Source organism: Canis lupus, chromosome 1 (genome assembly GCF_048164855.1).
Source record: "Canis lupus baileyi chromosome 1, mCanLup2.hap1, whole genome shotgun sequence".
NCBI lineage: Eukaryota > Metazoa > Chordata > Mammalia > Carnivora > Canidae > Canis > Canis lupus.
Genome location: NC_132838.1, coordinates 70,591,298 through 70,618,643, shown reverse-complemented (window position 1 = coordinate 70,618,643; position 27,346 = coordinate 70,591,298). Strand labels below are relative to the sequence as shown.

The 27,346-nt window shown below is 37.2% G+C and overlaps 1 protein-coding gene across 1 annotated transcript; it reads right to left on the bottom strand.

Annotated features, from left to right (window-relative positions):
- On the bottom strand, positions 1 to 27,346 carry LOC140637758 (uncharacterized). Its single transcript, XM_072834023.1, is given in 9 exon segments — positions 1 to 1,179; positions 1,182 to 1,667; positions 1,670 to 2,115; positions 2,117 to 3,263; positions 3,266 to 3,703; positions 19,622 to 19,717; positions 19,970 to 20,096; positions 24,876 to 24,934; positions 27,152 to 27,346. Coding segments are annotated over 8 exon segments (3,105 nt in total). The 5' UTR covers positions 24,891 to 24,934; positions 27,152 to 27,346; the 3' UTR covers positions 1 to 829.

The following is a 27,346-nucleotide window of genomic DNA, read 5'->3' as shown; positions in this document are numbered from 1 at the left end:
TTTCAATATTTAAAAATACGATTTATTAAAATATAAGACTTTGGTCAAATCTTATTTGATGATTTTAAGTTTTTTTTTTAATTTATTTTTTAGAGACAGAGAGAGAGGCAGAGACACAGGCAGACGGAGAAGCAGGCTCCATGCAGGGAGCCTGACATGGGACTCGATCCTGAGTCTCCAGGATCACGCCCTGGGCTGAAGGTGGCGCTAAACCACTAAGCCACCAGGGCTGCCCTTATTTGATGATTAATATGTAGCAAAGGCTTTTGTGTTTTTTTCCCTGAGATTACTCTAGTTTCTAATGAAGACTTCTGATCAGTGAGGATATTGACTGTTTTCTTCCTCATGTGAAGTCTCTGATGCACAGTGACAGGCTGAATTTTATAGGTCTTCTGACATTATATTCATAGGGTTTTGTCCCACTGCAACAGAGTTAACTAAGCTATGTGCATTTAACCGACAGAACAAAATCTTTAAGAGCTCAACAGTACATTTTTAAAAGCCAACCCATGAAGATCTGTTAGAGAATTGTTTCACCCAGTTATTCATATTTCAGCTTATGCTCTAACATGCTTAATACAGAGCACCCAAGTCTAGGTGCTAGAAATCCCTCTATTCCAACATAACATAGGACAGAAAGAATGTAAGGTGATTTTTAAAGGCTAAACTTAGCTTAAATGTAACAGCGGCATATTCCATGACCAGTATCACTTAAATGAATAACAGACTAGGAAATCACTGGAAGAGGAAATATTTAAGTGAAAAAATCTGCCAATCTATGTGATATGAGCTTTTTTACTGTGTGCTATCAATTAAGGTAGGAGTCCCTTTAGGACTTCCCAAATTCACCACAATCAAGGCTTTCCTCTCTGGTGTGGATTCTGGTATGATGTACTCTAAGAGCTGCCTTACGAACAAAAGTTTTCCTGCATTCATTACATTCATAGGGTTTCTCTCCTGTGTGAATTCTCTGGTGTACTCTGAGAGTTGAATTTTGTGCAAAAGCTTTCCCACATTCATTACACTCATAGGGTTTCTCCCCTGTATGAATTCTCTGGTGTGCACTTAGATGTGACTTCTGGGAGAAACTCTTCCCACATTCATTACATTCATAGGATTTTATGCCTGTGTGAGTTCTCTGATGTACTCTGAGGGTTGAATTATGGGCAAAAGGTTTCTCCCTGTATGAATTCTCTGATGTGCAGTAACATAGGATTTCTGGGAGAAAGTTTTCCCACATTCATTACATTCATAGGGTTTCTCCCCTGTTTGAGTCCTCAGATGCTCCTGGAGGTGTGATGCCTTGGAGAAAGTTTTCCCACATTCATTACACTCATAGGGTTTCTCTCCTGTGTGCATTCTCTGATGTGCCCTGAGGGCTGAGTTATCAGCAAATGCTTTCCCACATTCCTTGCATTCATAAGGTTTCTCCCCTGTGTGAATTCTCTGATGTGCACAGAGATGTGTCCTTTGGGAGAAAGTTTTCCCACATTCACTACATTCATAGGGTTTTTCTCCTGTGTGAATTCTTTGATGGACTATGAGGGCTGCCTTACAGACAAAAGTTTTCCCACATTCATTACATTTATAAGGTTTTTTCCCTTTGTGAATTCTTTCATGTCCACTAAGGTATGATTTCTGAGAGAAGGTTTTCCCACACTCACCAATTTATAAGGTTTCTCACCTGTGTGAATTCTCTGATGTGTTCTGAGATGTGTATTCTGTGAAAAAGTCTTTCCACATTCATTACATTCATAGAGTTTCTCCCCTGTGTGAATTTTTTGATGTGCTCTGAGTGCTGAATTATGGGCAAACATTTTTGCACATTCATTACACTCATATGGTTTCTCCTCTGTATGAATTCTCTGATGTACTCTGAGAGCTGAATTATGGGCAAACACTTTTTTACAGTCACTACATTCATAGGGTTTCTCTCTGGTGTGCATTCTCTGATGTGCTCTAAGGGCTGAATTATGCACAAAAGATCTCCCACAGTCATTACACTCATAGGGTTTCTCATTTGTATGAATTTTCTGATGTGCTTTGAGAACAGATAGATGGGCAAAAGACCTCCCACATTCATTACACTCATAGGGTTTCTCCCCTGTGTGAATTTTGATGTGCTCTGAGGTTTGAATTATCAGCAAAAGTTTTCCCACATCCATTACATTTATAGGGTTTCTCCCCCATATGAATTCTCTGGTGTGCACTAAGGTGTGTCTTGTGAGAGAAAGTTTTCCCACATTTAAAACACTTGTAGGGTTTTTCACCTGTATGAATTCTCTGATGTGTTCTGAAATGTGATATCTTAGAGAAAGTTTTCCAACATTCAATACATTTGTAGTATTTCTCCCCTGTGTGAATTCTCTGATGTTCTTTTAGATTTACCATCTTGAAGAATGTTTTCCCATATACATTACTTTGACAGGGTTTCATTACTGTGTGTGTTCTTTGGTGTACTATGAGAGCAGACTTGTAAGATTTCCCACATCCACTGTTTTCATAAGATTTCTCCTTTGTGTGAATTGTTAGATTTTCACAGAGGTTTGACTTCTGACAGAAAGTTTTTCCATATTTATTACATTTATAGAGACCAACTGTCATATCAGTTCCTGGATAATGAATAAGGTGTGAATTTGAACAAAAAGATTCTCCACATTCCTCAGGTTTCTCTCCCGAATGGTTCCTCTGATAATGAATGAGTTCTGCTTTCTGGTAAAAGGATTTCCTGCATTCATGACATTCAAATGACTTCTCTCCAGTTTCACTTTGCTCATGTACACTGAGGGCTGAATTTTGATGGAAGGACCTCCCATATTTACCACACTGGTAGAGTTCTGCTTCTGTGTGAGTTCTCGAACATACTATAAGGTCTAATTTCTGGTAGAAAGCATTTATACATCTATTATTTGTACAAAATTCTTCTCTAGTTTGTGTCTTTTTTCGTACTACACAGGTTGAGCTCTGGCTCAAACTTTCGTCACATTTATTGCTTGCAAAAGCACCCTGTTCTTTAACAGTTCTCTGAGATTGAGTAAGAGATAAGATCCTGCTGAAGTTATTCTCATTTTCATCACATTCTGAGTGTGTCACAGCCATGTGAACCTTACTGTATTTCACAGTGGTGGTTCTGTCACAGGATTTCCCACATTTATTCAGATCAAAGCATTACTCTCTTACGGCAGTTCTCACATACTTAAATAAAGTTGCTTTATCACAGTTTTTCCTAAATTCATCATCCTTATAGGATTCCCCTCCTATAACACAGTCTTATCATATAAAACTTACCCAAATTCATCATATTCAAAAGATTTCTCCAGGGACTGAAGTTTCTGATGATCTTTCCTATAACTGAAAGCTTTCATGTTTTTATTATACCCATAAGACTTCTCTCCAACATGCGTTTTCTCATGCTTCATATCAAACTGCAACTTTGCGCATACATTCATGCAATCAGCCTTCTTTCTCGAAGAGTTTCGATCACAAATAATTAATTCAGAAACAACTGGCAAATTCATTCTACATGAGTCAGATCTACAGGGCAGTTTTTCAGAAGAATTTGGAGTTATGTCCAGATTAAATGGTTTTCCTAAAACTTTCTGCCCTTTATTCAATGTTTTGTTATCAGTGAGTATTACTTGCCACAGAGGTTTCTCTTCTTTTCTTTGGTTCCCCTCAATGTGAATATCAACACTAAAATATCCTAAAATGAGAAAAATTGAAAACATCTTTACCTTTTATATTCCTTATGGAGAGGAACTTATAGCCGTATGTTTGTTACATATTGTATTCTGTTACAAGTCACATTTCCAAAGTTCAATAATACACACACATAGGGAAAAAGGTATACTCTCTTTTTTTTTCTCATCCACGTTGTTTAAAGAAAACAGGTAGTATGGCCAAAATTGAGTAGCTCCTTTCTTCCCAAGTTCTCCTGCTTACAATTAACAAATCCCTGGAAAATCAATATATCTATAGTAAATAAGTAAGATGCTACAAAATGGAAAGTAAACTTTGGGACTCAAAAAATGATGTAGCAGAGGATTCCAAGGCTGTTCTGTTTCCCAGATATCTCATGTGGGGTACTAGAGTGTCGTAAAAACCTACAATCCAAAGTCAACAATATACACAAAAAGAGCTACAAGAAAAGTGTGTTCTTGATTGCCAAATGGCTGAAATGAAACAAAGGTGATCTAACAGAACAGAAAATATTTTTGACAATATCCACCCTGCTCAAGCTAAACAAAAATGGAACATTCCCCTGTGGTTCAGCCAGGTTTAGCAGGGAATGAAAGTTCCACTGTGACAGGTCCTTTATGGACTGGACACTCTTACAAAATTTCTATGAGCCAAAACTAAGAGCTCACTTGAAAGATCATGAAGAATCCTAAGAAAGTTCTATTTATAGGACATTCAGGGATGGTAACAGCAATCACTACCAAAATTCTTCCTGGAACTACATTCCTACCTACTCTATGGAATCTGCAATAGCAAAAGCAATAAATCTGTTGTCTTAGGGTATTTATGGCAACACAGCAGGTAGGGGATGGAAAGAAGGGAAAAGAGGCAGGAATACTACAATATCATAGCTAGAACGAATAGAAAGCATCTGGAATAACGATGCTCTCAAAACCCAAGAATGCAATACATTTAAAAAATCAATTTAATTTATATTATTCTCAAATGCACATGAAACATTCATCATGGAAGACGGCATTCTATACTGCAAGAAAAATCTTCACAAATGTAAAAGAACAGAAATCATATAAAGTGTAATCTCAGGCCATCAAAATTATCCCAGAAATCAATAACACAAAGTTACATGGAAAAACACAACCTATTTGTAAATTAATATAATTAACCCATTGGACAAAGAGAAAATTTCATAGGAAAATCAGATATTTAGAATTGAATGAAAACAAAAAATGTTTAGAATATAATGTAGTTTTTTTTTAATTTTTATTTATTTATGATAGTCACAGAGAGAGAGAGAGAGAGACAGGCAGAGGGAGAAGCAGGCTCCATGCACCGGGAGCCCGATGTTGGATTCGATCCCGGGTCTCCAGGATCGCATCCTGAGCCAAAGGCAGGTGCCAAACCGCTGCGCCACCCAGGGATCCCCAAAATGTTTAGAATATATAGAAATTTGTGAGATGGGGATGCTTGGGTGGCTCAATGGTTAAGCATCTGACTTCAGCTTGGATCATGATCCTGGAGTCCCAGGATCGAGTCCCACATCAGGTTCCCTGCATGGAGCCTGCTTCTCCCTCTGCTTGTGTCTCTGCCTCCCTCTCTCTGTGTCTCTCATGAATAAATAAAATAAAATCTTCAAAGAAAGAAAGAAAAAGAAAGAAAGAAAGAAAGAAAGAGAAAGAAAATAGAATTTACATCACCTCTTCTAGAAAATACAAGATCAATATCTAGAAAGAAAGAAAGAAAAAGAAAGAAAGAAAGAAAGAAAGAAAGAAAGAAAGAAAGAAAGAAAAAAAGAAAATCAAATTTACATCACCTCTTCTAGAAAATACAAGATCAATATCTCTACAGACTAAAGATGGCGGAAGAGTAGGAGTCCTCAACCACCTGGTCTCACCAACTTACCTTTAGAACATCCTGAACGCCTACGAATTTGACCTGAGATTTAGAGAGAATGGCTGGAATGCTACAGAGAAAAGGGTTTTCGCTTCTAGCAAGGTAGGAAGGTGGAAAAAAATAAGTAAATAAAAAAGAATAATGTAGGGGAGGGGCCCCGTGAGGAGCTGGGCTAAAGTGAGAGCCTCTGGGACAGGAAAGCCCAGAGCTGGAGAAGTGGAAACTTCAAAAATCTGCACTGGCGTTTTCCCGGACGGAAAAGTGCTTAGCAGGGAAATCGGGCAGAACCTCAGGAGGGACAGTAAAGCCTCAAGATTCCTAGAGTCACAGTTAGAGGAAGTGTGCCTGAGGGAATGCTCAGCACAAACTCTGGTCCGATATCTGTAAAGGGCATTTGGGAAAAGCCAGTCGGTTAGGCAGGCCGGCTCTGGACAGACATGGCTGTGTCCCGTTGCCACCAAGAGAGGCGGTCGGTCCACAGGAGCGCAGTTCAAGCAGCACAAGACCCTGGATCCCAGGGTGCCAAAACAGACAAAGCCCACGATCCTGTGTTCTCCCTGGGACAGGAGGAAGCTCCTGCTGCTGAGCGCCCTCAAGCTGTGCAGATTAGTGCACTCACGCCAGGGTGGGGGGGGGAGGGGCCCAGGAGCATCTACATCAGTGCAGACTCGGAGGCTGCATTAGTTAGTAGCAGGGAGCTAACTCCAGACTAGAGATCTGGCCGCAACAGAATTGTTGTTCCTCCTTGTTTCACCATGTGCCTGAGAGAGGCAGGGATGCCAGGGAACAGAGGCCTCTCCTGGTAAACAGCTCCCACTGAGCATGGCACCTGGCAGGGGGCAGGGCAGCTCCCTCCAGGCACACACAACTGAGAATCAGCACAGCAGGCCCCTCCACCAGAAGATCAGCTGGAATAACAGAGTAAGAGTTCTTGACCAAGCAGCCCTGGGAAGCTCCAAGAATGAAGGAGAAACAGAAGGAAAATAGTATACAGAACTGGAGGGTTCACCACCACTTTTTTTAATTATTTTTTTTTCCTTTTTCCATTACAACTCGATTTTATATCACACTAAACATTTCCAATATTTTTTCTCTTTTCCCATCTTAGCCACAATATTGTACCAGCTCTAAATTGTAGTTTCTTCCTTTTTGACTTTCACATTTCTACAATGTGAAAACTGTCTTAGATACATTTTTCACTTCTGGATTCCCTTCAACATATGCAATTTAATTTGGGGAGATATATGAAATACGGGTTTTTGTTTTGTGTTTACTGTTCTCTGCCTCATTTTCTTCTACAATGGTAGAAGTTAATACCTTCTAAAAAATGACCAGCATGCACCCAGAACCAAATGGAATACCGTTCTGGGTTCATTCTATAAGATTATATTCTCCCTTGATTCCCATTTTGCCCCCCTCTTTTTACTCGTTTATGTTTTGGTGGTTAATGTTGGAGCTTTCTATGCAAGTATTGCTGGTTTATATAAATTTGGGACTGAGCATCTTCTAACATAAGGAACAAAATATACTCAGAACCAAGAGAATCACCCTCTAGGATACCTCAGGTAGACTACATTCTATCTCCACTGCCACTTCTTCACCACCGCCATTCCCCCGTAGTACAGCCCTTGATTTTCTTTTTTCTCTTTTTCCTCTTTTCTTTTTCTTTTTTCTTCTCCTTTGGGGCTTTTTGCCTTTTTTATTTTTTATTACTTCGTTTTAAAATTTGTTTTTCACATGAGTGTCCTTTTGTTTAATTTTGTTCAGATCTTCTTTTTCATTTTCTGGTCTCCGACCTTGTTAGAGTCATCTAGGGTGGAATTTACTTAGGTTGTGGTTGATATTTTTGACACAGCCTGCTCATACAGCCACTCTGCACTGAACAAAGTGACTAGAAGGAAAAAATCACCACAAAACAAAGAATCAGAAACAATACTCTCTGTCACAAAGTTACAGAATAAGGATTTCAATTCGATGTCAGAAAGCCAATTCAGAAGCACAATTATAAAGCTACTGTTGGCTCTGGAAAAAAGCATAAAAGACTCTAGAGGCTTTGTTACTCAAGAATGGAGTTCTAAGAAGGGCAAAATTAAAAGCAAATGAAATGAGATACAATCCAAAGTGGATGTCCTAATGACTAGGGTTAATGAGGTGGAAGAAAGTGTGAGTAACATAGAAAACAAGTTGATGGTAAGAAAGGAAGCTGAGGAAAAAAGAGAAAAACAATGAAGAGACCATGAGGAAAGGTTAAGGGAAATAAATGATAGCCTCAGAAGGAAGAATCTACATACAATTGGGATTCCAGAAGAGTCTGAGAGGGAGAGTGGGCTACAAAGTATATCTGAACAAATCATAGCTGAGAACTTCCCTAATTTGGGGAGGGAAACAGGCATTCAGATCCAGGAGGTACATAGGTTGCCCCCAAAATCAATAAAAACTGTTCAAATCTCGACATTTAACAGTGACACTTGCAAATTCCGAAGATAAACAGAAAATCTTTAAGGCAGCGAGAGAAAAGAGATTAACTTATATGGGGAGAAGTATCAGATTAACAGCAGACCTCTCCACAGAGACCTGGCAGGCCAGAAAAGGTTGGCAGGATATAGTCAGGGTACTAAATAGAAAGAACACACAGCCAAGAATACTTTATCCAACAAGGCTATCATTCAGAATGGAAGAAGAGATAATGAGCTTCCAAGATAAGCAGAAACTGAAAGAATATGTGACCACCAAACCAGCTCTGCAAGAAATATTAAGGGGGACTCTGTAAAAGAAAGAGGGAACCCAAGAAATAAAACAGGGACTGAATAGGTATTATGACGACACAAAATTCATAGTTTTCAATAGTAACTGTGAACGTGAATGGGCTAAATGACTCCATCAAAAGACACAGGGTTTCGGGCTGGATAAAAAAGCAAGACTGATCTATTTGCTGTCTACAAGAGACTCATTTTATACCCAAGGACACCTATAGCCTGAAAATGAAGGAGTGGAAAACGATTTACTATTCAAATGGACCTCAAAAGGAAGCTGTGGTAGCCATTCTCGTATCAGATAAATTAAGGTTTATCCCAAAGACTGTAGTAAGGATGAAAAGGGGCAATATATCATACTTAGAAGATCTATCCAACAAGAAGACCTAACAATCATGAATATTTATGTCCCTAATGTGGGAGCTGCCAAGTATATCAAGCAATTAATAACCTAAGTAAAGAGATACATAGTAATAATACACTAATAGAAGGAGGTTTCAACACAGCACTTTCTGCAAATGACAGATATTCTAAGCACAACATCACCAAAGAAACAAGGGCTTTAAATGATACACTGGACCAGATGGATTTCACAGAACTTTCCATCCAAATGCAACCGAATACACATTCTTCTCAAGTGCACATGGAACTTTCTCTAGAATAGACCACATACTGGATCACAAATCAGGTCTCAACTGATACCAAAAGATTAGGATTAACCCCTATATATTTTCAGACCACAATGATTTGACACCAGAATTCAATCCCAAGAAGAAATTTGGAAGAAACTCAAACAATGGAGGTTAAAGACCATCCTACTAAAAGATGAATAGGTCAACCAGGAAATTAGAGAAGAATTAAAAAGAGTCATAGAAACCAATGACAATGAAGATATAAGCATTCAAAATCTTTTGGATACAGGAAAAGCAGTCCTAGGAGGGAAATACACAGCAATACAAACCTCCCTCAAAAAACTGGAAAAAACTCAAATACCCAAAGCTAACCTCACACCTAAAAAAACTGGAGAAAGAACAGCAAGTAAAACCTACAGGAAGCAGAAAAAGGGAGATAATAAAGATTCAAGCAGAACTCAATGACATAGAGACCACAAGAACTGTACAGATCAACAGAACCAGGAGTTGGTTTTTTGAAAGAATTCATAAGATAGATAAACCCCTAGCCAGCTTTATTAAAAAGAAAAAAGACTAAAATTAATAAAATCATGTATGAAACAGGAGAGATCACAACCAATACCAAGAAAACACAAACTAATTTAAAAATGTATTATGAGCAGCTATATGCCAACAAATTGAGCAATCTACAAGAAATGGATGCATTTCTGGAAATGCACAAATTACCAAAACTGGAACAGGAAGAAACAGAAAACCTGAACAGGCTAATAAACAGCGAGGAAACTGAAGCAGTCATCACGACACAAAAGTCCAGGGCCAGGTGGCTTCTCAGGATAATTCTATCAAATGTTTAAAGAAGAAATAACACCTATTCTGCTAAAGTTGTTCTGAAGGATAGAAAGGGAGGGAATACTTCCAAACTTGTTTTATGAGGCCAGCATTACCTTGATTCCAAAACCAAACAAAGACCCCACCAAAAAGGAGAATTATAGACCAATATCCCTGATGAACACAGATACAAAAATTCTCAACAAGATATTAGCTATAGGATCCAACAATACATTAAGAGGATCATTCACTATGACCAAGTAGGATTTATCCCCGGGATGCAAGGTTGGTTCAACCCTCATAAAAGAATCAACATTATAGATCACATCAACAAGAGAAAAAACAAGAACTACATAATCCTCTCAGTAGATGCAGAGAAAGCATTTGACAAAATATAGCATCCATTCCTGATCAAAACTCTTCAGAGTGTAGGTATAGAGGATACATTCCTCAGCATTTTAAAAGCCATCTATGAAAAGCCCACAGGTAATACCATTCTCAATGGTGTAAAACTGAAAGCCTTTCCCCTAAGATCAGGAACACAACAGGGATGTTCACTCTCACCACTGTTATTCAACATACTACTAGAAGTCCTAGCCTCAGCAATCAGACAACAAAAAGAAATAAAACACATTCAAATTGGCAAAGAAGTCCATCTCTCCCTCTTCACAGATGATATGATACTGTATATAGAAAATGCAAAGACTCCACCCCAAGATTGCTAGAACTCATACAGCAATTTGGCAATGTGTCAGGATACAAATCAATGCACAGGTATAAGTGGCATTTCTGTACACTAACAAAGAGACTGAAGAAAGAGAATTAAGGAATCAATCCCATTAACAATTGCATTAAAAAGCATAAGATACCTACAAATAAACATAACCAAAGAGGTAAAGGATTTATACCCTAAAAACTACAGAATATTTCTGAAAGGAATTGAGGGGCAGCCCGGGTGGCTCAGCAGTTTATCACCACCTTCAGCCCAGGGTGTGATCCTGGAGACCCGGGATTGAGTCCCACATCGGGCTCCCTCCTCTCTCTCTCTATGTCTCTCATGAATAAATAAATTAAATCTTTAAAAAAAAAAAAAGAAATTGAGGAAGACAGAAAGATGGAAAAACATTCCATGCTCATCGATGGAAGAATTAATATTGCGAACACGTCTATGCTACCAGGGCAATTTACACATTCAATGCAATCCCTATCAAAATTCCATGGACTTTCTTCAGATAGTTGCAAGAACTTAAGTTGTCCAACTTAAGTTGTCTGTCCCCTTCAGATAGTTGGAACATCTTAAGATTTGTGTGGAATCAGAAAAGACCACGAATAGCCAGGGAAATACTGAAAAAGAAAACCAGAGCCAGGGGCATCACAATGCCAGATTTTTTGTATTACAAAGCTGCGTTCATCAAGACAGTTTGGTAGTGGCACAAAAACAGACCCACAGATCAATGGAACAGAATAGAGGACCCAGAAATGCGCCCTCAACTCTATGGTCAACTAATATTCGACAAAGCAGGAACGAATATCCCCTGGAAAAAGTACAGTCTCTTCAATACATGGTGCTGGGAAAATTGGACAGCCACATGCAGAAGAATGAAACTAGACCATTCTCTTACCTCAGACCCAAAGATAACCTCAAAATGGATGAAAGATCTAAATGTCCATCAAAATCCTAGAGGAGAACATAGGCAACACCCTTTTTGAACTTGGCTACAGCAACTTCTTGCAAGATACATCTATGAAGGCAAGGGAAACAAAAGCAAAAATGAACTATTGGGACTTAAGATAAAAAGCTTCTGCACAGCAAAAGAAACAGTCAACAAAACTAAAAGACAACCTACAGAATGGGAGTAGATATTTGCAAATGACACATCAGATAAAGGGCTATATCCAAGATCTATAAAGAGCTTATTAAACTCGACACCCAAGAAACAAACAATCCAATCATCAAATGGGCAAAGGACTAGAACAGGAATTTACCAAAGAAGACATACACATGGCCAACAAGCACATGAAAAAATGCTCCACATCCCTTGCCATCAGCGAAACACATATCAAAACAACAATGAGATACCATCTCACACCAATGAGAATGGTGAAAATTAACGAGACAAGAAATAACAGATGTTGGAAAGGATGTGGAGAAAGGGGGACCCTCTTGCACTGTTGGTGGGAATGTGAACTGGTGCAGCCACTCTTGGAAAACTGTGTGGAGGTTCCTCAAAGAGTTAAAAATAGAGCTACCCTACTACCCAGCAATTGCACTGTTAGGGATTTACCCCAAAGATACAATTGTAGCGAAATGCTGGGACACCTGACCCCAATGTTCACAGCAGCAATATCTATAATAGCCAAATTGTGGAAAGAGCTATGGTGTCCTTTAACAGATGGATGGATAGAGAAGATGTGGTCAATATAGACAATGGAATATTACTCAGCCATTAGAAACGATGAATACCCCCCATATGCTTCGATGTGGATGGAACTGGAGGGTACTATGCTGAGTGAAGTAAGTCAATTGGAGAAGGACAATCATTATATGGTTTCACTTATACAGGGAATATAAAAAGTAGTGAAAATATTATAGGGGAAAGGAGAGAAAATGATTGGGAAAAATTAGAGAGGGAGACAAACCATGAGAAGCTCTTAACTCTGAAACAAACAAGGGGTAGTGGAAGGGGAGGTGACCAGGGGCATAGGGGGACTGGGTGATAGGCAGTGAGGAGGGCACTTGATGGGATGAGCACTGGGTGTTATACTATATGTTGGCAAATCGAATTTCAGTTTAAAAAAAAAAAGGCAAAAAAAAAAAATCTCTGCAGACCAGTATCTCCCATGATAGAAATGTAAATATCCTCAAAAAAATAGCATCAAAAAGAACAATGCAATATATAAAAAGAAATGATATATTAGATCAAGGGGGATTCATCCCAAGAATACACACTGTTGTGATATTTAAAACTCAATGTTATCCATCATATTAATCATTTATTGAATTAAAACCATACAATCACATAATTTAAGACAAATACTACTTCACAAAATTCAGAATGGATCCATTAACCTATTGTAAAGGGAATCTATAAACAGCCTAGAACTAACACTGTACTTAAGAGAGAGAATACTTAAACCCTAAGATCAGAAAAAGTCAAGAATGTCTACCGTCAGTGCCTCTATTCCAGACTGTACTGGAAGTTCTAACCAATAGCAATATGGCAAGAACAGAAATAAAAGATACAAAATATACATTGAGAACCACAGAAACATCTTCAGAAAAGTTCCTTAGTATTTTCAGCAAGGGAAAACTACAAAGCCAATACTAAAGCCAATCATACACAAACAATTACTATTAGATTTTTAAGTCAAACAAAGAATATAATTTACCATGATGCTGAAAACAAAAAACAAAAATACTTGGTATCTGTATGCTGAAAACTACTGATCAAAGAAATCATAAGTAAAAGGAGGTATTTTTTTGTGGTTGTAAAGCAATGGTCTTTATTTTTTTAATTTAAATTCAAGTTGCCAACATACAGTATAACACCCAGTGCTCATCCCATCAAGTGCCCTCCTCAGTGCCTGTCACCCAATTACCCACCCCCACCCACCTCCCATTCCACAACCTTTTGTTTCCCAGAGTCAGGAGTCTCTCATAGTTCGTCTCCCTCTCTAATTGTCCCACTTAATTGATGTATATGTCCTTTATGGATTGGAAGACTCCAATCTTTTTAAGATGTTAAACCTCTGTGATTTATAAATTCAATACATGCCCAATTGAAAAACTGGCATGCTTTTTGTAAATATCAAAAAGCTTGTTTTAGGGGAACCTGGGTGGCTCAGTGGTTGAGCGTCTGCCTTTAGCTCATGCTATGATTCTGGGGTCCTGGGATCAAGTCCTGCATTGGGCTCCCTTTGGGGAGCCTGCCTTTCCCTCTTCCTATGTCTCTGCCTCTCTCTGTGTCTCTCATGAATAAATAAAAAAATTTTTTTAAATGCTTGTTTTAAAATATATACAGAAGAAATTTGGTGGACTTACATTACCTGATTTCAAGACCTAATTAAGAATCTAGAATGGTGGTGATCCCTGGGTGTGGCTCAGTGGTTTAGCGCCCAGGATCGAGTCCCACGTCAGGCTCCCTGCATGGAGACTGCTTCTCCCTCTGCCTGTGTCTCTGCTTCTCTCTCTCTTTCTGTGTCTCTCATGAACAAATAAATAAATAATCTATATATAAAAAAAAAGAATCTAGAATAGTAACAATGTGGTACTGGCATAAGGATATGAAGATGAATAAATAAAAAAAGAGATACCACAGAAATAGTCTTAAATGTACAGAATATAAGTACAATCATATACGCATAAACTTATGTACCATATACAAAATATACATTTATCCATTTTTTCAGAACAAGGGAAATGCTAGTCAGTAGGGAAAGGATAATCTTTTCGATAAATGGCACTAGAATAACTATTCTCATTTTTAAAAATTTAAACTTGACACATATCCTGTCTATGAAAACTAACACCAAATGAATTACAAAACATAAAATATGAAATTTAAAAATTTCTAGAAGAAAACATGAATAAATCTGTCTTTACTTTGAGTTTGGATATTTCTAGACAGAACAAATATAAGATCCTTAAGAGAAAATCAAAGAGTTGAATATTCAATTTTAGCCAACCTCCTCTGAAACCATGCCAACAAAAGAAGTAGAATGCAGTTTCACTATTGCCAAATGTGGACAGAAGTCCATGCTCACCACTAACCCTCCACTGACACCTTTGGGAGGTAGAGGAGTAGGCTGTCACATTAATGATGTGGGGGTTGAGATATCAGGGTCCCCACCAGCCTTTCCCTAACACTAAACGTCCTGTATTTAATTATGTGCCAATGTTCCTAGCTCACCTTGTTTTATAAAATCTTTCAGAATACTACATTTGTTCTATGTGTATATATCATATATTTGTAGATATATACACACACACGTATTTAGATATATATATACACAGACATACCTATATACATATATATACACAAACAGATATACATAAACACACATATATAAGTATATATACATATGTATATAGATATATACAGATATACACATATATGCACACATATACATACATACAGATATATACACACAGATAAAGATATATAGATATATACACATATACACCTATACATAGGTATACACACGTATATAGACATATTTACACAGATATACATATACACACATATATACACACATATACATGCAGATATACATATATATAGATACACATACATATATATACAGATACTCATATATATACACATATATACACACATAGATATATAGGTATATATACACATATATAGATACGTAGGTATATATACATGTATACATATATGTATATATACATATATACACATAGATATATACACAGATATACATGTATATATACACATATATATACACACAGATATATACACAGATTTCCATGTATACATATACATGTATAGATACACACACATACACCACACACACATACACATACATATTCAGCTGTACTTAGCAGGCAGAGTAAAATAGGATATATTTACTGCAACTTTCCCCTGGTTAATACTTTTTATATCTTATTAATCCCTTTCCTAAGCAGAGTCATGAACACATTTTCATTATTATAATATAGAATATTTCTAGTTTTAGGGCCTCTGGGTGGTTCAGTCTGTTAAGTGTCTGCCTTCGGCTCAGGTCATGATCCTAGAATAGGCCCCACACGGGGCTCCTTGCTCAACAGGGAGTCTGAGCTTCTCTCTCTCTCTCTGCTCCCCCTGCCACTGCTCACTCTCTCTCTCAAATAAATAAAATCTTAAAAAAAAAAAAAGAATATTTCTAGTTTTGCTTTAAAAAGAAATCAGGCCTTTAAGCCACCTGAATCTCATTTTTCATTTCATAAGGTTACTCCGGGATTCTTTCTCCCCACTGTTCTATAGGGATAGTGCCATCTGTCAAAGACCAATTATCTATGAAGCATATACTTTTTTCTTGAGTTTTCTTTTCTGTTTCACTAATTTATTAAACTATCCTACTTCCAGTTCCACACAACTCTCAGAGCTTTACATATGTGATGGGGCCAATCCTACCACAACCTTCCTATGAATGAGATTTACTTTGAATATTGCATTAGATGTTTATAATATTGAATTTATTATATGAGTGCTTCTTTTCTTTTGTCTTTGTTAGGGTTAGCTAAAATTCATTCATTTTACTCTCTTCTATTCTAAGAAACATTCTATAATTTCTCAGTCTTCTAGGTTATTAATTTTTAATTTCACTTTTAAATTCTGCGTGTTAGTATACCTGCTATTGTTCTTGCTTAATTTATTACTAGGACTACCAATTTACCTGTTCATTAATTTAGCTATATCCTAAGGTTTATAATATGCACAATTATTTTGTATATGTCATGCAATTTTGGGTTTGATATCGTTTTTTAAATTTTTTTTTTAAATATATCTGCCCTACGACCCAGCAATTGCAATGCTGGGGATTTACCCCAAAGATACAGATGCAATGAAATGCCAGGACACCTGCACCCCGATGTTTCTAGCAGCAATGTCCACATAGCAGCCAAACTGTGGAAGGAGCGTTGGTGTCCATCGAAAGATGAATGGATAAAGAAGATGTGGTTTATGTATACAATGGAATATTAGTCATTAGAAACGACAAATACCCATCATTTGCTTCGATGTGGATGGAACTGGAGGGTATTATGCTGAGTGAAATAAGTCAATCAGAGAAAGACAAACATTATATGGTCTCATTCATTTGGGGAATATAAAAAATAGTGAAAGGGAATAAAGGGGAAAGGAGAAAAAATAAGTGGGAAATATCAGAAAGGGAGACAGAACATGAGAGACTCCTAACTTTGGGAAACGAACTAGGGGTGGTGGAAGGGGAGGTGGGTGGGGGGTGGGGGTGACTGGGTGACGGGCACTGAGGTGGGCACTTGACGGGATGAGCACTGGGTGTTATTCTGTATGTTGACAAATTGAACACCAATAAAAAATAAATTTATTTTAAAAAAAGATAATTTTTTAAATATCCATGTTAAGAGTTTTTTTTATCTCATTAACTTCTATATTTATCAAATTATGTTGAGAATATTACTAATGGGATTCTAATTTATTGGATTTATTGAGGTTTTCTTTCTACAGTAATATTGTATTTTCACTATCATGATTAATCTATGGGAATGTCAAAGGCTTCTTTGATTTTAGGATACACATACAAATATATGATTCACTTTTTTTTTTTTTTTTAAGATTTTATTTCTTTGAGAGAGCCAGGGAAAGAACAAGCATGGGGAAGGGGCAGACAGAGGGAGAGGCACATTCCCCACTGAGCAGGGAGCCTGTCATGAGACTGGATCCCAGGACCCCAAGATCATGACCCGAACCAGAGGCAGATGCTTAACCTATTGAGGCATCCAGGCACCCCTGGTTGACTTTAATATAAATATCATTTATATCCCATATAGACATACTTATTTAATGTTCATAGTATCTCTAATCAGATGAGGTACACCATTATCTCCTAATCCTGGTGAGTTTTAAATTCTTAGAACCCCATTATTTTGTGTTTTATGATAGCTGGTATGATATTGCTTGGTGCAGTTACTCAAATGCTTAAGGGTTTACTTTGACCTGTGCTCTTGATCAGAGGGTCTTTTTTTAAGTTAATGAATTTATTTATTTATCTATTTATTTTAAAAATTTTATGTATTTATTTGAGAGAGAGGGAGTGAAAGAACACAAGTGGAGTGTGGGGCAGAGGGAGCAGCAGACTCTCCACTGATTAGAGAGCCCAATACAGAGTTTAACCCCAGGACTCTGAGATCATGACCTGAGCTGAAGGCAGACACCTAACTTATTGAGCCATCTAGGCACCCCTAAGTTAATTCACTTACTGCCTAAACCTGAATAATAACACAAAACCCTAAATTATTTCATTTTTTTACTTAATAGCTTTACTATTCTTTTACTGCAATATTTCAAAGATACTTATTTCAGGGTATCTTCTTTAGCCAACAATATGATCATATCATTTACAACTAGTGACTGGGAAATATGCCTGATCTAAAAATTATGTCAATCTTCATGTTATGTTGTCTGACTGAAAGCTTTACAATAAGAACTTTCAGTAAACACTTAGGATGATTTTACTCCTTTGCTCTAAGAACTATATTGAAACTATAATTTTTGAAGTTTCTGCAATTGTTTACTAGTTTACACAAATACCAATAAGCACATGGAAAAATGCTTGACATCACCAGTGATCAGGTAAATTGTTAGGGACTGAATTCTATCTCCCTTCAAATTCATACCGTTGAAGCTCTGATCCTTAAGTAACTGTATTTGGTGATAAGGCCTTTGTGGAAATAATTAAGGCTAAATGAAGTCATAAGGGTAGAGCTCAAATTCTTAGGGGGTAGGTGTCCTTATAATAACAGGAAGAGACATCAAAGCTCTCTCTCCCTGAAAGCAAAGGGGAAAGGCTATATGAGGACACAATCTGAAGGCAGTCATCTGCAAGCCAGGAAGAAGCCTCACCAGAAATTAATTATGTTGGCACCTGGATGTTGGACTTTCAGCTTCTAGAACTGAAATAAATTTCTGTTGTTTAGGCCATCCAGGCTATGGTATTTATTATGCCAGGCCAAATGACTAGTACAGAAATGCACATCAAAATTTCAGAAATATACCACTTCACATCTACTAGGATGGCTAGAATAAAAAAGTCAGATAATAACAAGTGTTGATGAAGATGTGGAAAAATTAGAACCCTCATATGCTATTATTAGGAATGAAAAATAGTACAGGCACTGTGGAAAATAGTCTGGAAGTTCCTGAAACAGTTACCACACAACCCAGCAATTTAACTGTCAAGTATAACTCAATAAGAGAAATAAAAGCATCATGTCCCCTCACTGCCCCTCAAAAATGTACATCTATGAAAAACTTGTAAATGAATGTTTCTATCAGATTATTCAATAGTCAAAAGGCAGAATCCCAAATGTAAATTGAATGAATGGGCAAACAAATGTGGCAAAAACATACCATGAAACATTATTTTGCCATAGGAAGGATCAATAAAGTACATATAAACCTTTTAATTCTATGTGAAAGAAACCAATCAAAAAAGATCACATAATGTATGATTGCATGGTACATGAAATGTCTGCAATAGTCACATCTAGACAAAAAGTAGATTAGTGATTGCTTGGACAGAAGGCCAGGGAGGAATAGCTAGAGTATGAGATTTCTTTTTTTTTTTTTTTAAGATTTTATTTATTCATGAGAGATACAGAGAGACAGAGAGAGAGAGAGAGAGAAAGAGAGAGAGAGAGGCAGAGACACAGGCAGAGGGAGAAGCAGGCTCCCCAAAAGGAGCTGATGTGGGACTTTAATTTTTATTGATTGATTGATTGATTGATTGATTGATGTGGGACTTTATCCTGGGCCCCAGGATCACGACCTGAGCTGAAGGCAGATGCTCAACTGCTGAGCCTCCCAGGCATCCTAAGAGTATGAGGTTTCTTTTTGAAATGATGAAAATGGACTGTGGTGTTGTTTACACATATCTATGATTATATGAATAGGCACTAAATTGTACCCTTTACATTGGTGGATTATACGATATGTAAATAGTACCTCAGTAGAGCTATTTAAAGGGGTAAAAGAACCAACGAACCAAACAAAACTTTCAAAGGTATTCCCCTAAAAGTTTAACTACTCTAAGTGTTTCCTTCCATCAGTGCTCACCCACCTAGGTACCTCTGGTTTAGGAATTCTTCCCCTAAGGACCAGGGCTCTTCTCCTTGCTCCAACTTGAAGATCATCTTGGGTTTGGTAGTGCAATATCCTATAAAAATGACAATTGAGAGTATATATAGATCAGATCCATGGGCTTTTTGATACAGCAGCATGAGTACCAAAATAAATGTGCTCATTTGAAATTTTCCATTGTTTCTGTTTCCTCAAGTCTTCAGGTATCTTTGACCTCTTACTCAAAAGCCTGTATTACACTAATCTCTACAAAGAATCCATGTGTCTTGATAACTTTTAAAAAAAGGAAATTTAATTTAGAGTAAGTCACATAATAAGGTATGCTTACCCACTGAGATGAGGTGGCTATAGTTCTCTAGCATCACATCTCTGTACAGAGTCCTTTGTGCAGGGCTCACATACTGCCATTCATCCTGGGTAAATACCACAATCACATCTTCAAATGACATGGATCCCTGTAACAACATGTTTTGTTTAAAGATTCAGAATTATGTTCAGAAAATATCTTTGAGAATTACTACTTTCCCTGTTTACTCTTAAGCTCTAAAAGACATGCTTATCAAAGATGCCTATTTCTGACCTAATTTTGTCTTTAACTGTGGAGTTACTCAGTTAAAAAGGTTTTTAACTTACAATTCATTTATCTATTTATGAATTATAGATTTTTTAAGACAAAAAATTTTAATGTAAAGAGATTTCCTATAACTCTTACTCTTCATCCTGAGGGATTACTGTGGGTATTCTAGAGAATTCTAAAATGTTCATTCTCTCCTTAGACATCATCATTGTAAATAATGGGAGACAAAGAAGGTACATGCAAGCTGTAGAGATGTCTTACATGATTAAATTTAGGTATAAATACAGATATAAAGATATATAAATTTAGAGCTCATGAAGAGCAAAGAACAACTTACCAAGGATTTGGAGTCACAGAGACCAATATAAGTGAATGTTGTTTACACAGAAGTAACAGCAATGAATATAAGGATAAGCATATAGTCACAGAGCAGAAGCAGCAACCAATTTGATAACTACTTTCTTATACAACCACCCAGTCTAACTGTACGAGCAGCTCCTGGAAGGCTAGTGCCAAACACTGACATTTAGGAAACAACAGGAAAAAGAAATGTTAGAAGTTTTAGTGAGACAGACCTGTTCATGTTGTTCCTAAAGAGTCTGTGAACATAAAGCTGGAACTATTCTTTAAATTAGTATATATGTGGTTTTAGAATATAGAAAGGAAGTCTAAGATGAAGACGATCACTTAGGAGTTACTAGCAATTTAGGTGGTTAACTAAAATTATAAGAGGCAAACAGCAACTTGAGCTATATGCTATACATCCTATATGGGACTGAGAAAAGAAAAACACCAAATAGCATTTAGGGAAGCATGAATATTAAAGAGGCTGGCATACAAAGTATAGGCCACAAAAGCCAAAGAAAAAGCTTTCTGAAAAGTAGTAAGAGTCAGGAAATGGTAGAATCTCGCAAAATGAGAAAAAGGAAAATTTCCATAACAAAAGACTTCAAAGGGGCTGGGGAGGAATCGGAGTTGCTATTCAACAGGTATTTAGTTTTAGTTATGCAAAATTATTAAGTTCCACCTAAAAATGTGCTGAGGGTAGATCGCATGTTAAATGTTCTTATAATAATTAAAAGTAGAAATGAAAGGGAAGACTAAGAGATCATAGGACAGAAAGAATTTTTTTCTCCCCCCAGTGTTATGTATCCAATTATTTGTTCATTCGTGTCTTCAGTATTACTAAGTGAGTACCTCCTGCATGTGAAACTCAGTAGTAGTAGCAGCTGGTAACTAAAACAAATAAATAACAGGAATAGCTCTTAAAAATTTTGATCTAAAAAAAAGGGAAAATTTAATTATATTCTCCAAAACTAAAAAAAAAAAAAAAAATAGGGAAAAAAGTGGCACTACTTTCATTTTTGCCAATCTCTTTAATATCTGACTTAATAAAATCACTTGGATTAAAAAATATAAGCTAACAAGTGACAAAATAGTGAAGTAAAGGATCCAAGCAAATTCTCTCCTTCATAAAAACTATGCAAAAACTAGCAAAAATTAGGGCACCTGGGTAGCTCAGTTGGTTAAATGTCCAACTCTTGATTTCAGCTCGCGTAATGATCTCAGGATTGTGGGATTGAACCCGTCAGCCTCCACACTCAGCACAGAGTCTGCATGAAATTCTCCCTCTGTTTCTCTCCTGCCCCTTCCTCTCACTCATGCTCTCTCTTGCTCTCTCAATAAATAAATAAAATCCTTTAAAAAAAAACTGGCAAAAGTTATAAAAATTAACAAAGGCTATCTTCAAAACATTTGTAAAAAATAAACAAAAACAAAACAGGTGAATCACAGTAAGAATGTGACCTTTTAACTTACCCTGTTCTCATCCCTCTCCTTCCAAGTCCAAAATAGTTTGATAACCAGCAGCATGGCCACCACAACACCACCAAAAGTAGGCTAGAGATCCATCAAAGCCTCATTCACAAAAAATTGTCATTATTTGGCCTGTTTGGTGGTTTCCTGAAAGACTCTACTTAAAAGGATGCCTTTATTTGAGCTAACTCAGAGCTCAGTGTGTAAAATATTGTCCTCACTTGTCATTCATCAAAAACTGAAGGCATTTCTTTAAATTAATTGGCTACCCAAAGTGGTAGATAACAGCTGAGGCAAACAATGGCTTAACCAATAAGCTTGAAAGGAATAGCTGGATAATAAGAAGTCCATAAATGTTTTTGAAAAGCTCTGATATATTCCTGAGAATCCAGGAGGCCTCATACTTGCAAAGAGCTATGCATATGCTTAAGGCTGTGAGCATACTGAGGAAAAATGTGAGAAGGCCCTGAGCTGTCGCTTATAGGTGCCCCAGAGGCGTGGCATTAGAAAAGTCTAGGCTAATGCAGTTATAAGGTATCTAACTGTTGGAAAAATTCTGTGACATGCAGAGAGCCCCTTAGCAAAGACTGGAAGACCTACTCGTTTTAGGCATTTAACGAAATTTCTGTAGACACTTCAACCGCCTCAGATACAAGATACACAGGCTCTACAGAATTTTTTAAAAAGTCACTGAACAAATAAATTTCAACAATGATCCCGATGGAGGAGAGAAATTCTAATTATCTAATTGCCACATTCTTTTATTTAAAATGTCCTATTTTCAACAACAACAAAAAATTAGTAAACAAGGAAAGAAACAAAGGAAGGCCCATATACAGAAAAGGTATAATCAACAGAAATTGCTCTTAAGGAAGCAGACATTGAACTTACTAGACAATGACCTTAAATCAGCTATATTAAATATGGTCAAATACCTAGCAAAAACAATGTCCAAAGACTTAAGGAAAAGAAAAGAAAAACATTTCACTGAATAAAGAATATCAATAAAAAGAGAAATTTTAACAACAAATAGAAATTATATAGAAACTCAAGAGTTGAAAAATACAATAACTAAATCAAAATTTCACCAGAGGGATTCTCTAGCAGATTTGAGCAGGTAAAAGAAAGAATGAACAGACTGGACAATATGCTCATTGAAATTACATACTGTGAAAAACAGAAAGAAAAATGATAAAAAATGAACTATGGGATAGCATCAAGCTTACCAACATATGCATCAGTAAGTCTGAAAGAATATTTGAAGAAATAATGGCCAAGAACTCTCCAAATTTCATGATAAACATTAATCTACAAATCCAAGAAGCTCAATAAACTTCAATAAGGATAAATCTGGAGTAAGAGATCCACACTTAGACACATGATAATCAAATTGTCAAAAAATAAAGACAAAGAGACAATACTGAAAGCAGCAAGAAAGAAGTGATTCATCACATACAACAGTATTAAAAGCAGATTACTAATCAGAAACCATGGAGGACAGAAAGCAGTGAAATGATGTATGACAAGTGCTGAAAGAAAAAAGTTGTCAACCAAGAAAATTGTATATTCAGCAAAAATAGAAAAAATTAAAACCTTCCCAGATAAACAAAAACAAAATTTGCCATAGGCAGAACTGCCATACAGGAATAATACCGGGTTAGCAAATCTATACAGACAGAAAATAGATTAGTGGTTGCTTGGGGTTTGGGGAAATGAGTAGATGAGAGGGGATAAAATATGGAGTTACTTTTTAAGGTGATGAAAATGTTCTAAAATTGACTGTGGTGATATTTGCAGAAATCTGTAAGTATACTAAAACATCACTGAATTCTACATTTTAAATGGGTCAAAGGCATAGTACGTGAATTGAATCTCAATAAAGCTTATAAAGAAAATAAAGAGAATGAAACTATTCCAAGAATAATAGAGCAGATTAAAGGGCCAACATCCTAAACTGGAAATGAGGAACATGAAAGGAAAGAGAAAGAAGATAAAGAAATAAGCCCTGGAAGGATGGAGTCAATGGATGGTGTCATGGATATTATTAACAAAGAAACCTTCCACAATGAGTGAAAAGTAGAAGCAAATGCTACAGAAAAATCAGATAAGGAAAGGATTGGACAAGACCCAATAGATTTGAGTATAATCAAGTCTCTGGTCACTAGATATGACAGGCAAGTGGGGAGAGAAACCAAAGCATCATGTAGAGGTTTGAAGTGTGAATACAACAGGTTGAAATGTTTGAAAGAAAACACAATTTTAAACTGTCTGCTGAGCAACCTGAATATCATGGGTACTCAAAATATTTATGGAGAGTAATTTTAAGGGATATTCAGTTGATTCATTAGAACAATGTCAAATTCAACCCCTGTATTTGAGCTTCTGGAAAACAGAATTGACCAAGTCCACATTTAGCATTATGTCTCCTACTTTTATTGAAGAACAAGTAGAGACCATGTTCTATATTACTTTAGTAACTACTGAAAAGTTAAATAAATCATCCACTAGAAAAATGAAGATTTTTAAAAATCTATAAATGTTTTAACATTCCATGTGGTATCAGTTTGCTTAACCTTCTCACTAATGTCAACCTTTAAAGCAGCACTGTTTGACACCCTGACAAGGCTACCAAAACTCAGAAATAAATTTGGAGCTCCAATTTTGTAAATTTGTAATGTAAGAGGACCTGCATATCCATATGCCACCTTTACTCTGCTACTCATCTGTATTTCCATCTCTGAATGCATCTGATCTGTTTCTATTTCTACTTTTTCATGTTAATGGACACTTAAGTCCTGATAAAATCCACCGTAAACAAACAGGTTATTAAAAAAGAACTCACCTGCACTATGTTCATTTTCTGCTGCTCCTCAAAGAATGTAAAGAAATTAAAAGGTTCAGCTGGGAAAGAGGAACAAGAAATAGGGTCAGCAGAAACCTGGTCTGCCTTACAACTATTTTCATTTACCTAAAAATCTCATAACACCAGCTGGAAAGAAAGGTTTCCCTATAGAAGAATGTCCTTTTGACATTTTTAAGAGGAACAGGAAGGACCACACAGAGGTAGGACCTGAACATGTGCATCTCCGATATGATTATGTGGATTTAACCTTGCATCATTTTCACTGCTGTGAAACTCAGAAGTCAATGAATTAACAATTTCTGTCCCCTTCTAAGTAGGAACAACAAAAAACACAAAATAAAACAAGAGGATAGTGGTTAAACAAATTCAGGTATACAAAGGTAAAATTTTGCACCTTCACTTAAACTAATACTTTAAAAACCTATTTAGATGGGATTGTTAATCAAATTTGTATTGTCTTTACACCTTGAATTAGAGCTTCCCCAGAGAACTCCAAAATAAAGATGGGATGCTTTATGCAAGAAATATTTTTTCTAACTTTGTTTTCTAAATTGGTTGCAAATTCTAAAACAAATTTTTTAGTAAGATGCTTATAGTACTGACCTGTGTAAATAAACAGCACTGTGCTTAAGTTCTTGATTCTGCCTGGGTGTCTTTACAAAAATCATTCATTTCAGGCCCAATATTTTGAGCTTCCAAAAGTGTCTAATATAGAAAACCTTTTTTCCACTATCCTTTTGTCATTCCCTACACTCAGGAAAAAGGGAGTACCAGCATAACTCTAGATGCCACATGTGGTGATGAGTATGCTATGAAGGCAGCTCATAATCTGGAAAGAAGGGAGAATGAAGAAACTGGGTGCTATTTAGCATTTCGTCAGTTCTGGCTCGTTAAACCTTCCCTGGGCATCAAGTCCTTACCAGCCATCCAGTGAAGTGCCTTTTCCTGTACAGTCTGACAGTCACCTATCCCTCTCAATCTCAGGTTACCACCTTCTGCAAGCTAGTCCAGTGCCCACTGTCACGCATCTGTGATGGCTTCTGCGCGTGATGCTATCACCAAATCTAATTCATGCTATACAGAGATCAAGAATTGCTTCTGGTGGAGGGAATCAGGACCCGTGCTTGAAACTTCTGCTTCTGCTCTGAAGCTCCAGTGAGGAACCTGTCAGGACAGCTGTTCTTCTAAGTGACAGTTGTTCCTAGGGCTCTCTTTTTCCAGTCTTAAGAGTTACTTTACTACAGGGTAGCCCCGGTGGCACAGCGGTTTAGCGCCTCCTGCAGCCTGGGGTGTGATCCTGGAGACCCAGGATCAAGTCCCACGTTGGGTGTCCTGTATGGAGCCTGCTTCTCCCTCTGCCCGTGTCTCTGCCTCTCTCTGTCTCTATGAATAAATAAAATCTTTAATAAGATTTTAATAAAATCTAAAGATTTAAAATCTTAAAAAAAAAAAAAGAGTTACTTTACTACAAAGGGGCTGGGATCTGGGGCTGAGAAACAAAAACAAATTTGATGTATTTGAAACCTCCACTTAACACTCTATACCTGACTTTGGAATCAACTACTACAAATGAACTATCCAATAACGTGGCCATCAGCTGCATGCAACTACTACACCTGAAGTGTGTGTGGCTAGTGCCACAAATCAAAATAACAATTTGGATATACTGAGTTAAACACATCAGGTTTATTAATTTCATCTCTTTTTATTGTTGCTAGTGAAAAATTTTAAATTACATTTAGTTTCCATTTTCTATTGGCCAGCACTGCATTAGATTATCAGACTGTGCCTTTGAGGATGGAAATACCTTAGATGCTGCAGGAAGGCTCAAGACTCTCAGGGGCTCTTAAAAGAATCCACAAATCCCAGGATATATTTACCACATTGTAAGACTCTGTCCATATTCACTTCACAATCATATCTCTGCAAATTTGGGGACAGGCTATTCTGCTAAAAGCTCAAAGGTTGCAACTCTTGGTTTGGGGCGGAAAGATATTGGAAGAGCAACGTATAGAGGGACTAAACCCGTACTTGTATTTACATCCAACCTCTCCCACCTACTATCTTGTACCCGGGGGTATATCATTTGGCTTCCAGTAAATTCCTTTCACCTTTTAAAATGGCATATTTATAAGGGCAATTGTGAGGCTTAAATGAAATACCAAAGGAAACAAAGGGTCTTGTGATAGCAACTTACACACCAATTACTGGAAGTCCCAGGACCTGCCGCTCTCAGACGCCCCACACAAACCTACCCGACCTGGAAGGCCCCGGGCCTCCCGGAGCCGTGACCCCAGTGCTCTCAGCCCAGTGGGAGGCCTCTGCTCCCGCAGAGACCCAAAGAAGGCGAAGTCCGGTCCTTTTCGACCAGAGAAGATGGTCACAAGGGGCGAGGCTGACTGCGCTGCGCTGAAAGCGCCCGGAACACCGTTCCCAGAGGCTGCGCGGTA